The 15,330-nt window shown below is 32.8% G+C and overlaps 1 protein-coding gene across 1 annotated transcript; it reads left to right on the forward strand.

Annotated features, from left to right (window-relative positions):
* The first annotated feature begins 153 nt into the window (after window positions 1–153).
* LOC136978239 (thioredoxin domain-containing protein 17-like) lies at window positions 154–14,332 on the forward strand. Its single transcript, XM_067273908.1, has 4 exons — window positions 154–365; window positions 6,832–6,913; window positions 8,856–8,937; window positions 14,148–14,332. Exons 1-4 carry the CDS (start codon window positions 221–223, stop codon window positions 14,214–14,216), a joined length of 378 nt encoding a protein of 125 aa, XP_067130009.1. The 5' UTR covers window positions 154–220; the 3' UTR covers window positions 14,217–14,332.
* The last annotated feature ends 998 nt before the right edge of the window (window positions 14,333–15,330 follow it).

Genomic DNA, 15,330 nt, shown 5'->3' on the forward strand with positions numbered 1-15,330 from the left:
ACGACATTAAGAACTTTATATAAAAAAACGCGCATTTCTCAATTTATTTAACTTTAAACATCTTAAAATAACTGAAAATTTGGTGAAAATCTGGCGACGTCGCGTCCGTCTTTGGGTGATTTTTCAATTATTTCATCTGGCAACACGGAGCGGTCGAGTCTCACATGCTATTTGGTGGTTATTTACATTGAAGTTTTGTTGGACTAGGAAAAAAAAAAAAATGGTAAAGAAAATTTTAGCAGATGGTTACGAAGCATTTAAAAAAATTATAGCTTCTGAGAATGAAAATAGCGGAAATATTTATGTGCTGTTTACTGGTTCTAAAGATAAAAATGGAAAAAGTTGGTGTCCGGATTGTGTGAAAGGTATAAGTTTTGTTATTCTGGTGAAAGTTTCGATAAAATTCTTAAATGGTACAAAAATTTAGAATGTGTGTCTACTGATAGAATCCATCTGCATGCTGCAAGGATTATAGATTACACGAACTGAAATTAAAATAATCCACGATTCTAGGAGTAAGGGTGCGACTATGCAGACGCGAGCGAGCGAGAATATGTGGCGAAAAGAAGCGAGACGCGATAAATATCAAAACCTGTCAGATATGTGCGAGAACCAGAAATTCGCTCTCGCCAGCGTTATTTCTCGCTTCTCGCTCGTGCGTGGTTTTCCTTTGCGAAAACTAAATCGCTCACAACCTCTCACTCACTCTAAATTCGCGTCTGCATAGTCGCACCCTAATTCTGTTTGATAGAGGAAAATTCAGGGATGAGTGAAGAAAGCATATTCTTCTCCTTAACCAGGAATTATAAATAAAGTATAACAAAAATATATTTGAGGATACTATAGATCAGTGTTTCTCAAACTTTTTGGACCACGATCCCCCTTCTGCACTTAAAAATTTCAAAGGACCCCCGAAGAATAAGTATGTGTCAAAAAACATCCCGGAGGGAGGGGTTAGGCTCGTATTTAAATATTTATATTATTTTTATTATTTATATGTGCAATTTATTTAAGTAAAAATTATTTTATATATTTTTTATTTCTATTATTTCTAAACATGAATCCATAGTAAATTTATAAAATATTTGAAAAAATTGATCTGGCATCAATTTTTCACGACCCCCACTTTGAGAATCACTGCTATAGATTATCACCTATGGAATTTCAGGGCTTTGGGTATATATCTGAACTGAGTGGTCCGAGACGAGTTCAACGATACCCTAGTTTTGGACCGGAGACGAAAAATAAGAAAGTTATCATACTTTTTTAATGCTCTCATGCAGATGGCACCGTAGTTGCTAGTGATGCCATCTCGCGGTAAAGTCTGCAAACAAATTAAAAAAAAAGCACTCTGAACGGCAAGAAATTGCACGAACAGTCGAACGCCAGTTCCTTTTTTTTTCCTTTTGTTCAAGCATTGTGACTCCCGATTGCAATAGCGCGGTCATCTCGTAGTACTAGCCGACCGCAAGCGATAACGAGACTGAGGAGCCGTAGCCCCCGAGGTCAACAAGTGCGGGTGTGTGCAAAAAGGACTTAACTTGAACTGTAGATGATCAGTGTGCTTGTGGATCAACATCTGCATTTGTTGAAGGTATATATGGCTGACTTGCCGGACTGCCTGTTAAACACGCGATAGGCTTAGCGGAGAGAGTGATGCGACTCCCGGTCATTGCACGATCGCCGAAAAAAGTATGATAACTTTCTTATTTTTTGCCTCCAGCCAAAAAGTAGGGTACCGTTGAACTCGTCTCGGTCCTCTGAGTTCAAATATATACTCAGTCCTGAAATTCCATAGGTGGTAATCTATAGTACACCCATATATTTTTCATGTGCAAATCTATAATCTCCAAAAATTTTTCACATATATATCCATTGGGTATATAAATATGATTCTGTCCTTTTTTAATAGATGGCATTAGTAGTACTATAATACTTGCATGCAACTGAATCTGGGAACAGTTATTTGAAAGGTTTGACAGCATTCTTTAAAAATAAGTATGAGACATCTGTTTAAAGTGTAAACAATAATTATTTTTTACCTGATTAAAAATGTTGAGTTTTGTGCCAGAAAAACAGCTTTTGTAGGAAGTTTTACTTCATTATTTTATTGCAAAGAAAACTGCAGCAGAAACATAGCATTTGCTATTGGAAATTTGCAGTGAATGTGATCTATCAAATACAACATGCAAAGAGTGGTTTCAATGGTTTAAAAATAATGATTTTGATACATGTGACGAACAGCATGGACAACCTCCAAAAAACTTTCAAGATGAAGAATTTGAAGCATTATTGGATGAAGATCCTTGCTACACACAACCTGATCCTTGGGAATTGTTGTTGCTTTAAATGTTACTCAATCATGTATTTCCGAACATCTATGTGCAATGGGAATGGTTCAAAAGCAAGGAAATTGGGTCTTGAATGAATTGAAAGAAAGAGACATTGATATGTTAAAAAACCACATGTGAATTATTGCTCCAAAGATTAAAAGAAAAGGCTTTTTGTACTGAATTGTTACTGGAGATGAAAAATGGATTCACTTTGATTATCCTAAATGACCAAAGGCATGGGAGTGTCTAGGTGAACCATATTCATCAATGCCAAAACAGAATATTCATGGAAATAAAGTTATTCTCAATGTCATTCACATTAAGTAAAGTTATGTTGTGTATCTGGTGGAACAAAAAGGGTATAGTATACTATGAGCTGTTGCAACTAGTCAGACAATCATTGCTGAATGTTATAAACAACACTTAATCAGATTGAACAAAGCATTTAAGCAAAAACATTCAGAATATGCCAAAAGACATGACAAGGTTATTTTATGTAGATGTTGTAAGACCAGTCAAGGAAACTCTAGAAGCACTTTGCTGGGATGTATTGCCCCACATGCCATATTCACCAGATGTACATCTTCAGATTATCATTTGTTTTGATCCATGCAGAGTGACCTTTCTGGAAAGCAGTTCAGATCTTATGAGGATATCCAAAATTGGGTTGATAACTGGATTGCTTCAAAACAACCAGTCTTTTTCCTTCATGGAAAAAGACTGGTTGCCTGACAAATGGGCAAATGTTGTACTTCTGATGGAAAATACTTTGAATAAATCTTTCTTTCATTTTAAAAACAAACAAATGTCTTATATTTACTGAAAAAAGGCAGTCATATTTATACACCCAATAAGGTACAGTACATCTAAATGACAAGTATATAAGATTATGTCATTGACTTAGCTGCTTATATATATTTGCACCTGGATATGCCACTGTTTTCTGAGATGTGTCTTTTGAAGTGCCAAATGAATTGCAAAAGTTGAATACATAAGAATGAAAGCAAATTAGAACATTATTTTAAAACAATGTTTAACTAATGCTTTATATTTTTTACAAAAGGGGACCGAAAAATACACGAATGGGCCCTTGTTCATTATTTCAAAATGAGTCCATGGATCTTCTGTAATTTTTTCTCAACATGGCCTAATATATGTAACAAGTTGATAAGTGCAGTAGAGTTCCTTGACTCTCAATAACTTGACATTCCATAAGACTCGTGGTTCAAAAACAAAGTAATTTAATTTATACCACTATTTAACAGTAGGATCAAATACTTTATTGTTCTACACTGGTGACACTTGATAATAGCGTCAATTCCACATGTTAACAAAGAACTATGACATGCACTTTATTCTGATTAAAATAAACAAAGCAGAAAACTTGAGACATCTAATTTTTCCATTTTCTCTAAACTTTCATTATGGAGCATACCACCTTTTATACTTGAACCCTTTAAATGAATCCACTGCCTTGGACAAGTCTGGTATCCTATCTCTGAATTTTCAATAAAGTAATACTAAACCATTAAAAGGAAGCTCTTTCAGGTGAATGTTGAATTAGAGCTTAAAACTTTGTTCTTATCTAATTTAGGATTGGAATGATGATTCTATAAGCCATTAACTTCACAATTATTTGTATGACCTGCTAGACCAGGTGAAGCAAATTATATAGAATGGTAGGATTGATGGAATACAGCAAAGCAACACATGGACAATCTGTCAAGGGGAGATGCTTCCTGGGAGGACTTTCTGAGGGAAACTGGCCTCTATTTAGATAACAGATGTGTAGAAAACACTGAATTTTCCACATGGCCAACCTATTGATCAGGCATGAACCTGTGAGCAACTATCAATGTTTAGAGGTTTTATCCACTTAGTCACTGGCGAGTCCAAGAGGTAATTAAATATCATGATAATGAAGATTATTTTTATCAATAAAATGATTGAGACAAAGTGCAAGTTTGCAATGACAAAGTGCAAATTTGCAAGTTGTAGCTGTTTGTGTATTAAAAATGAGATTAGGCAAATTTTCAACAGCAGACAAATGGGTTCCTATATTGTAGCCAGATCTTTTCTGCGTGTACCAAATCATATTCTTAAACTATGATGAATAAAATTAGTTATAAACACCTGGATGCATTCTCATGATGACTTTGGTCATTCAGCTTTAGTAGCTCACTGTTGTCAGGTTTTTTTCTGATTTGTTCAATTTGCAAATATAGTCCACACCCCAAGGTTTCCCTTGGAGTGTGGACTATATATACTCGACACATTTCCACACCCCAAGGGAAACCTTGGGGTGTGGAAATGTGTCGAGTTATCTGATGTGACGACTAAAGTGAAGTTGGAAAAAAAACCACAAAACTACAATTAGGAAAATACAGTAGTGCGTTAAATAATAGTATAGGCTTACAATACATTGTCTCCTCCATTTACAATTACTCTGTAGATGAAAAACTGAAAAATTCATTTAGTGTTGTTTGTTTTGAGCACTTAACTGTCTCGACTTTCTTTTTCAATGATCACGAACACCTTGAAAACATCATTTTTGCAATTGTCAATTGTTGGCAAGTAACGTCTAAGGATTCCTAATGCCTCTAGTCTGAGAAAATGCAAAATTGGATTCTGGTGTGACGTTGATGTAGATTGTATATTTTCTGTTTGTTTATCTGTTATTATTTTATACATAAAAATACATAAAATGTTAAGGCATTTTTATTAATATGTATATGTATGCATATATATATATATATTAATAATAATTATATATTAATAAATAAATCGACTCCCCCTCCTGAAAAAAATGAGTTTGCATCACACATGTGGAGTGAATTCATTTTTTCAGGAGGGGTGACGACTTATCAGAGTGTGGGACAGCAAAAGTATGTCGAGTTAAACGGTGTTGAGTAAACCGGAGTTTTTTAACATTAATGCCTATGTAAGTTGGCTGGGACCACAGAAAACTGACTACTTAACCGATGGTATCGAGTTATCCGGGTGTCGACTTATGCGGACTCGACTGTATATCTGTTTGGAATTTTCAAAATTGATCTAGCAAAGGGTCATGTGAACATTTGCAAAGTTAGTAGCTTGTGGAATCATCTTCCCTCTCCCAATTTAGGTAAGGATAGAAGTTTCAAGCCCCAACTCAACATTCACCTGAAGGGGTTTTCTTGTTAGTCTCTTTTTGGTCATTGAATGCAAAAATATCTTTGAAATTGAATACATTCAGATTATATCTGATGTTGTGATATTTTGAAATCCACATGTGAAACTATTGATTTAAATCTTACTTTCAATAAGAATTTTTTTATGCATTTTAACAATAATTTTTCAATCTTCTTATAATGAGAAGTATTTCCTATGGGGATACTATAGATTACCACCTATGGAATTTCGGGACTTTGAGTGTATATATGAACTGAGGGGACCAAGATGAGTTCAACGATATCCTACTTTTGGGCCAGAGACAAAAAATAAGAAAGTTATCATATTTTTTTTCTGTAATCACGTGATGATCAGGAGTCGCGTCGCTCTCTCCACTAAGCCTATCGTGTGTTTAACAGGCAGTCTGGCAAGTTGGCCATATATACCATCAACAGAGGCAGATGTTGATCCACGAGCACACTGATAGTCTGCAGTTGGAGTTAAGTCCTTTTTGCACACCCTTGTGTTCCTTGACCTCGGGGCCTAGGGCCCCTCAGTCGCCGAGACGCTTGCTATCTCTTCCGGTCGACTAGTACTACACGCTCACTATCGCAGCTTGTCCAACAAACCTATCCCTCCGGGAGACAACCATAGTTTGACGTCATGGTTTGCAGACTTTACCGCAAGATGGTGGTAGTAGCAACTATGGTACCATCTGCATGATAGCATTAAAAAAGTATGATAACTTAAAAGTATGATGACTTTCTTATTTTTTGTCTCCGGTCTAAAAGTAGGGTATCGTTGAACTCGTCTCGGTCCTGAGTTCAAATATATACTCAAAGTCCCGAAATTCCATAGGTGGTAATCTATAGTACAGCCTTTCCTATTAAATCATTAACAATGATATACAAATTACTGGAAAATAATTTTCATGTTGAAAAAAGTAAATGTACCTATTACAAAGGTATAATGTTTATATTTTGCAGTAAAGCACAGTAACAAAATAAGTAAAAAATTCAAATTTGTACAAAGTTCATACAGTAAAATCTGTCTGACAAAGAACTTGAATAAAACAAAAACCTGCCTAATGAGAGAAAATTCTTCAGAACAGTGATTTCCTGTTAAGAAACACCTGCCAAACTAGAAAAAATATTCAGTACTCTGCAATTCCAGTTTATGCAGGTTTTACTGTACAGTAATACCCCGAGTTACGTAAGTAATGCAGACTGCAAACCTTTACATAACTCGAATTTTATGTAAGTCAAATTTGTAAATTGCTTAAGTGTAATTAATAACTCAATACTGTATTTATTATTATATGTGTACTATACATATATTATTTATTTAGCTGATCCTGTAATAGAAGAAGTATTGAAAGACATTCCAGAGGACATAACTTTCATAACTTGTACAGTTGGAAACAGAGAAGTGTAAGGGCATTTTTGTTTAAGAACAGTTTTAAAATTTTAAGAAAAAAATACAGGTATACCTCATACAACATGGCACTTCTACAACACAGTTTTGTTCTAATATGATTGGAAAATTGGGGAAATCCCTTGTAGACATAGTTTTGGGACTCCTTTGTACAAAATTTTACAATTTTTAAGTCTAAACTTCAAGTTTTTATATTTTTTACTCAAGTAAGCACGTGCGTTGTCTCAAATTTGCCTATGAATTTTAGAATATTGACATTTTCAATTTGTTTTGTGTCTTTTGCCAGGTTTACTTTAATGAAAACTGATAGTGCACTATTTTTCTTCCTTGTTACCATCAACCAAATGTCATTGTCATTGCTTTCTTCGAATACCGAATTGTTCAAGTTGGGAACTGTTCGAATACTGAGATACTGCTGTATTTCATTCATCATTTTTATGAATGAGGTAATCATTTTGTAGGTAAGTAATACCTATGGTTAAAAAAGTTTAATAACATTTACTTAAAAATGTTTAAATAAACTTTACTAAATATGAAGATTAATGTACAAAAAGAAAACACAGTCTTAAGGGCTAAAGTCTGAAAGTAATGACAATGACACCTGGTTGATAGTGCAATATTTTTCTTCCTTGTTACTATCAGTTTTCATTAAAGTAAACCTGATGAAAGACACAAAACAAATTAAAAATTGTAATATTCTAAAGTCTGGCAAATTTGAAACAGCACATGTGTTTACTTGTGCTGGTAAGGATAGAAGGTTCACTGTTGTTAGGTTGAGTAAAAAAAATATAGAATAATGAAATTTAGATTTAAAAATTGTGAAATTTTGTATGGAGGATTTACAAAACAGAGCAAAACTGGAAACCGTGTTGTAGGGGGATTTCCTCAATTTTCCAGCCATGTTAGAGCAAAATTGTGTTGTAGAAGTGTCATGTTATATGAGGGATACCTGTACATATGTATATATGAAGCATGCAATGCCATATTGTTATAAATGCAAAAAATAAAACAAACTTTTCAGGAGAGGAAAAAACACTTTTTCTAGTGAATGAGAATTCATTTCAATTTTAGAATAAAGTGGTAAAAACTCACTAGGTTGCAAATTCTCTGGAATATCAAAATGATGTAAATATAAGCTGTAACATTTTAAGAACTTTAAACATTATGGCTTCACATAAATTCAGCTTCAAAATATAGCCATTTACAATGCTAATATTGCCATAATATTTTTTTGCAGCAGAAAACATCACGTTTAGAATTCAATTCTTCAATAAAATGCATTTAGAGAAAAATGGCATTTACAATGTTATAGCATTGCATGCTTCTTATATTTTACCAGTTCCTGTTATAAAAGTTGTAAAATCCACTGGCTGTAATGTGTTTTAGGATGAGAAATACTATTTTATAGCATATGTATATATAATGATTTACAATATTGAACATTTTAATAACTATATTTTATTAATATTATGCTAAAAAAATATTCATATTTGTTAATGTCAGTATTTGTGAATTTATTTATATTTCTTTAAATTTATGAAAGTTTAGTATTAAAAGAAAATTGGTGTTTAAACTATTCAAATTTCTTTTGAAATTATAGTTGCTATTAGTATTTTTATATATAACACTAATAACTAAAGCACTCCCAAACAACAATCTTCATTAAATCTAACAGTCACAAATATTCATGTTTGAAGTGAGATTTAACCCTATAATTTGAGAAACTAGAAATTATTTATTAGCATATTCTGTATTCGGAATGATGATTAATAAAATGGCTCTGTTTGATTTTATTGATTTATTTTTAATAGTCTTCCTCAGATGTATAAACATACTAGAATAACTTAAAAATTTATTCTTATATTTTATTTGTATTTAAAAAATATGCATGTACAATACTTAGAAATTGTTAGTTAATTTATTTAAACATTTATGTAGTTGGAAAGATCCAAAGAACACCTTCCGTACTGATCAAGATCTGAAACTTAAAAGTGTTCCAACTTTGATAAAATGGAATACTGTAAGTATAGATATACAGGGTGGGCCAACGAAAACGAAACGGCAGAGTGTTCGTGTTCGTCCAAGCAAATCGCTTGGACAGGTCGATTTTATTCTCGAGGGGACATCTTTTGCAATAAAGTTTTTGCGAATCTGAATATTAACTAAACAAACATTTTTTTCGAAATAAATGTTTGTTTAGTTAATACAAAATAAATGAGCTTTTAAAATTTTTTGTTGTCTGTTGTATTCAGAATCGCAAAAAGTTTATTGCAAAAGATGTCCCCTCGAGAATAAAATCGACCTGTCCGAGCAATTTGCTTGGACGAACATGAACACTCTGCTGTTTCGTTTTCGTCGGCCCACCCTGTATATAAGTTATACTGTTGTTTTTTTAATATAAGTTCTTAAAGTTAAAACTTTTAATGAAAATTGTTAATTTTTCAAAGTTAATTAAAATGTGATGTAAAAGTTTACACCAAAGTAAAGTATAGAGTAATGTACAGACTCCCCACTCATGAATATGAAGAATTCCTAGAATTATATACAAAAGTCAAGCAATCAAGTTGAATGTTATGGAGGAGTTTTGTCTCAGAAAGATCAAAAAAAAGTTTAATTATAAAATCTCAATCTTGTTGAGGTAGGACAATCTTAATTTTTTTTCAGTGAATATGTAAACAGAAAGCATAATAAAAGATTAAAACCATAGATTAAACAGGAAACGTACAATAAAAATTAATTTTTATGGATGATTTTAATATTTTTGAAGCAAAACTGGTAGAAAGCATCATTGAACAATGGTCCTTTAAGGTTGACCTAGACTTTTCTGTGTAAAAAATTGAAGACTATTTGTAGCATGATAAAACTTACAGATGGTTACAATCCTTCCTGAATATTCTGCATCTAGCATGACATATTTGGTGAATGCACAGCAGTTGCAGTGGTCATTGTGGCAAGCCGTGTGTTTGTAGCTATGGAACAGAAATGCTTAATCAAATTTCTTGTGAAGGAAAATGTTAAACCATCTGAGATTTTGATAAGATTGAAAGCATAGTATGGGGGACAAATGATGTCCTGGCAATGGTAATAGTTTGGCAAAGGATGAGAGCTGGTGACAAATGAACCAATGAACAAGGTTAGACAAGTCACATCAATAAATATTGCATGTATTGAGCAAATTATCCTTGAGAACTGGCATATAACAATTTAGGATATTGCAATTGATGTAAATATCAGTGTTGGCAGTGTTGAGAGACTCATTCAAAAACACTTACGGCTGATTGCACAGACAGCATTTAAACAGTGATGATGGTTTAAAGATAGTCTAGACCACAGTTCAGAAAAATTTTGTTGCAGAAAGATTTCTTGTTTTCCACAGTTTAGACGGCAATTAAAAACCAGTTATTTGGCCTACTTTCTAGACTCACTTGATAGTGGGTTTAGACAGCATTTTAATTTGAGTGGAAAGTCATCACATTATTTTGTTTGTTGCAAAGTTTAGATAAAAATGGATATTGTTCATTTGATAAATGTTGTAAACTGGTTGAATCAACAAAATTATTCATTAATTAATTGCTTGGATTGGAAATAATATAATTAAATATTTAAATTTGTTTTAATTTTTTCAATTCTGATATTCAAACAGGTGAAGACTTAAGACTACAATCAAACCAGATGCATTTATTTGCAATTCAAGTATCATGTTAGTTATAAAATGGTAAAGCATTTCGGGGTCATTATTGTTATAATCTCCTTGTCATATCATTTTGTTAAAGAAACAGAAGACAATTTTAATAATTACAAAAACCTTCTTACAGAAATAAAAAATAAAATATTTAAAATTATTCATCTCGAAAATTACGAAGGGTGAGAGTAATACGATATTGGAATAATCCTTAAAAATCTGTTCTGAAGACAAATTCCAAATTCAGTATAAATTTTCTAAATCTGGATTTGTTCATATTTTAAATTATATTGGCTACAAAATTAAACATTGAAATGGAAAAGGTTTGTCATTAACTGCTGAATAACAGTTGTTGATGGTCATAAGATTTTATACTACCGGAAACTTTCAGAAAGTAGCTGGCGACCCTATTGAAGTTTTTCTGATGTTACATGAATAATCCAATTGGCTGAATGACTTCTAAAAGAGGGGAATAACAGAAAAAAGTAATAGCCAACATTTTGCTGAACACTGTCTTCACAGCATCTTTTGTGAAGACAGTGTTCAGAAATAGATGATCGTTGTCTTTGAAACACATTTTAAACCATGATTCAAGTAGCCAATATCTCAATGCCATTTGACTGCAATCATCATTTAATGCAAACTCTGTCCCTGCAATTGGTTGTTACTCTTTTGCAAAGTCTGTGCAAGATGGGTTCTTTGACAGCTAATATTAGATCAGAAATAGACATGCATGAAAATTTGCAAACAGCTCTTGAATCAGTTTTGAGCTTAAGGTGATGAATTTCTGGAATCAATCATCATGAGTGATGAAACATGGATCCACCATTTGACACCAGAGACTAAAAGAAGCAGTATGGAGTGGATATATAAAGGTTCCCTGCCACCCAAGAAAAGCAAAGTGCAGCCGTCTGTTTTTGGGAAATGTCTTCTAGGACATGCAAGATGTTATCCATATGGATTTTTTTGGAGAAAGGGCTCACAATTAATGCCCAGTATTACTACACATTGATGAAAAGTGCAATAATACTTGGTATGAAATGTCATTCTTCTCATGATAATGCTTAGCCTCATACGGCCAATTTGACAACATAAACTCTGGCTGAAATGCACTGGGAGGTTTTGCCCCATGTCCCTTATAGTCTAGACTACTTAGCCCCAATGATTTATTATTTTTTTTTGGGTGCCTTAAAGATCATCTTGGAACTTAATTTTTGGACATGCCACATATAATTTATGAGAACAAGTTGCTTAAGGGTTGAGGATCATCTATATTAAAGAAATTAGAAATCAAACAATAATGCCATCACAATTTAATGTTCTGTTTCATACTGAGGCCAAGAAGGCTCTTTAAAGATTCAACTATAACAGGCAATTATGCTTTAGACAAGCTATGTCAAACTCATGGCCCAGCCAATGTTTTTAAGTAGGTCTGAGAGCACTATGACAATAATAATCTTGTTGTCTGATGCTTTATGCTACTATAACCAAACCAAGACATCAAAACACATATATGTCTATATATCATAATGAAATTTTGTTGGAGTGAAGAATAATATATATATAGACTCTTGCTAATCTGTCCATTCCTTTCACAGAGGGATATCAGATTACTGAGAATGAATAGGCCATGAATGATGTAACCTGTTGCCTTTCCATACTGATTCTTTTTGCAGATAGACAGGCAAGTAATATGGTTTATTGCAATATTAAAAAGAGAAATGAAACCTGAGTAAACAGGAAAACCGAACTAACATTTTTGTGAAAATGGAAGTACATAGGCAGTCACACTGAAAGTATGCCAGAAAACTGAGAGGCTGGATTGGCAAGAATGTACTATATGTTATATGCCTAAGATTATTAGGGTTGAATTATTTTATTTATGTGCTTTCACAATTATAAAAATTATGTTATTTTTAGAATGTTTAAAATCATCAATTTATTATGTGAGAGTTCAAGCTGGACAAAAAGAGATTTTTTGGGTGAAAATTTACTTTTTGATTTTAAAACTTGTTATAAGATTTACCCACAATTTTTAAAATTGTAAAGGATATGATTTTATTCCTCAGTGGAGTCACTTCCCTTTCAAGATGATACATCAAATGTGTCACCAGGAACTTCGTGACAAGAAATTGTTATTGGACATAGGTGCTGCAACATTGCCAAAGAAGGGCAAGGGAAAAAAGAGGGAGGACCCCCAATAAAAGGCAGTGATGAATGAAGACAACAGTTCGTCCAAGAATTCACCACCATCGAAAGTTTACCCTAGTCAGAGTTGCCTCAACGATCGGATACTTTAGTGACCTTCCTCCATCCTTAGTGATTCCTCTAAGTGAACTCCATCAAAGTGAACTTCTTGAAAGGGTGAACTCATGCTAAAGTGAACACTTTCCATCTAACAGTGAACTCCATCAATCCGGCATTGCATGGTATCTATATAATTTATATGTAAACTCTCTCTCTCCAACTTCGAACTTGTGGACTAGTTAATATCCAGGGACGAAACTTTAAATACGAGATATTAACCTTGCTTGTATAAAATTTGGTATTTACCATAAATAATGTAAAATTGTTATTGTTAGATTTGTGTTTGATGCACTTCTTCAATCCATACCATCTTTTGAGTTGGAACTAAGCGACTACAATTCGACCGCTCGCACTAAAAAGACGAAATAAGCAGCCATCTAGGTTTCTGAGTCTACCTAAAAGACACAGTGGTGTCAGTTGTGACGAACTAGTCATTGCAAACGTGGTGACGATCCTTTGGTCCCATGGTGCCGAAGCCTAGGGGGCACTTTGCACATTGTCACAATTATATTTTCATAATGATTTCACCATTTTGTTATTTGCCAAATGATTAAATATTAATACTATTATGTAATCAATTCTGTCTCATCATCAAAGACCATTTTTCAGCAGTTAAAACCATCTCTCTTGACTTTTATCAAAAAGAAACATTTTTAACAGGTTGAGAAATAATCAAGATATGTTTTTTTAACTGTTTTTCTGTTGAGTTTATGTTCAAAGATTCAAATTTTATCTGTATTTTCAGATTGTTTTTGTTGAGTTAAAAGAACTCATCTTTGTGAAGGATTATGATAAAATGTTAATTTTTACTTTCATGAATAACTTAATGCTAGAACATAGTACAGGAGTTTTAAACTTTAAAAGTTCTATTGCACTTGATTATTATTGACAGAAAATAATAATGTTATTGTTTAATGTATTTTAAAAATACAGCAAATTTTAAAAATTTAAATACAGTATGTTAAGTTTATTTTATATTTAAGACAACAAAAACAATTTTATTTAGTTTATTTGTAAGAAAAACAGAGACAAAACAAAATGTTAAAAAATTACTTAGTTATTTCCAAACGTTTAATGAATAAAAATATTCAAATTCTCAAACTGTTGACATATTTTTAAAATCTATTTTTACAATTTTCTGGTCATTAAATAATAATTTGGCAACTTTAAACAATTTTTTTAATATTTGAATAAAAATCTTTGTATTTATCAAATGAAAAAATGTTTCAACTGTTTTACAGCCAAAGAAATTGGAAGAACAACAATTATTTGATAAGGATATTGTATCTATGATGTTTGAAGATGACTGAGGTATTAACAAGTGAATATATCTGTACAATTATAAAATATCTTTTTATGAACATGTAATTGTAATTTGACAAAATAATAATTTTATTAATAAAAAGCATGTAAACATTTTATATAATTTTATTTTATTTATAATTTATAATAACTTAGTTGTATTGAGAATCTATAAACTGAGTTGCGATATAGTTAAAAAATATAGTATGTTAGATTTTTCGTCAGAACAAGTGTCCATTCTAAGAAGTTTTTCTGTAAGAAGGGTTGAGAAGAACATAACTCATATTGCATCAAATAGCATTCAGAATACAGTACTTTACATCAGTTCCATATGAAATACTGTAATATATACCAAGTGGCCAATTTATTATAACCATCTACTCAGTACATTGTTGGGCCACTTTTCACTTGCAATATTGCTGCAATTCTCTTTGGCATGGACTTTACAAGAAGTTGGTAAGTTGCTGGAGGAATATGACACCATATCTGATAAATTGTATTTTCCATTACACTAAGAATGAATGGTTATGGATCCAGCTGCCTGATGCTCTTTTTGACCTCATCCACAAATGCTCAATTGGATTGAGATCTTGGGATTATGGAGGTCAACTAAGATCAGCTGTAATATGATGTACTGTTGCACTTCTGTTGGACTGGACAAGTCTGGCAATTCTCCTTTCAGCTCAAGCAACTAGGAATCAAGGATGACCACATGCCTTACATTGAAACCTGCTTTTTTGTTTGGTTGACCATTCTTTGTACACCTGAAGAACAGCTGCTTTTGAATGCTTCACATGCAAAGCAGTTTTGCTGATACTCGTCCACTGCTTCTAGCACCCTAAATCACTCCATGTTCAAAGTCTGTTAAATCACATCTTTTACCCATACCTTCACATGCAATTCCCTACAACTGCCCGTACAATCCAGCAATCCCTTTTTATACCAATCTTGTTTTCTGGTGACAACAGAGTGCTATCATAGCTGATTTGTGTAAACTTTGCAGATGGACATAATAAATTGGCCACTCTGTGTATATCTTGACATAACATTAATATATTATTGGGTTGTTCGGAAAGTTCGTAGCGATTTTTGATAGCCGACAGTTGAGACACCGATTGACGC

The sequence above is a fragment of the Centruroides vittatus genome, unplaced genomic scaffold (genome assembly GCF_030686945.1).
Source record: "Centruroides vittatus isolate TY-2023 unplaced genomic scaffold, ASM3068694v2 contig_5, whole genome shotgun sequence".
NCBI classification, from domain to species: Eukaryota; Metazoa; Arthropoda; class Arachnida; order Scorpiones; family Buthidae; genus Centruroides; species Centruroides vittatus.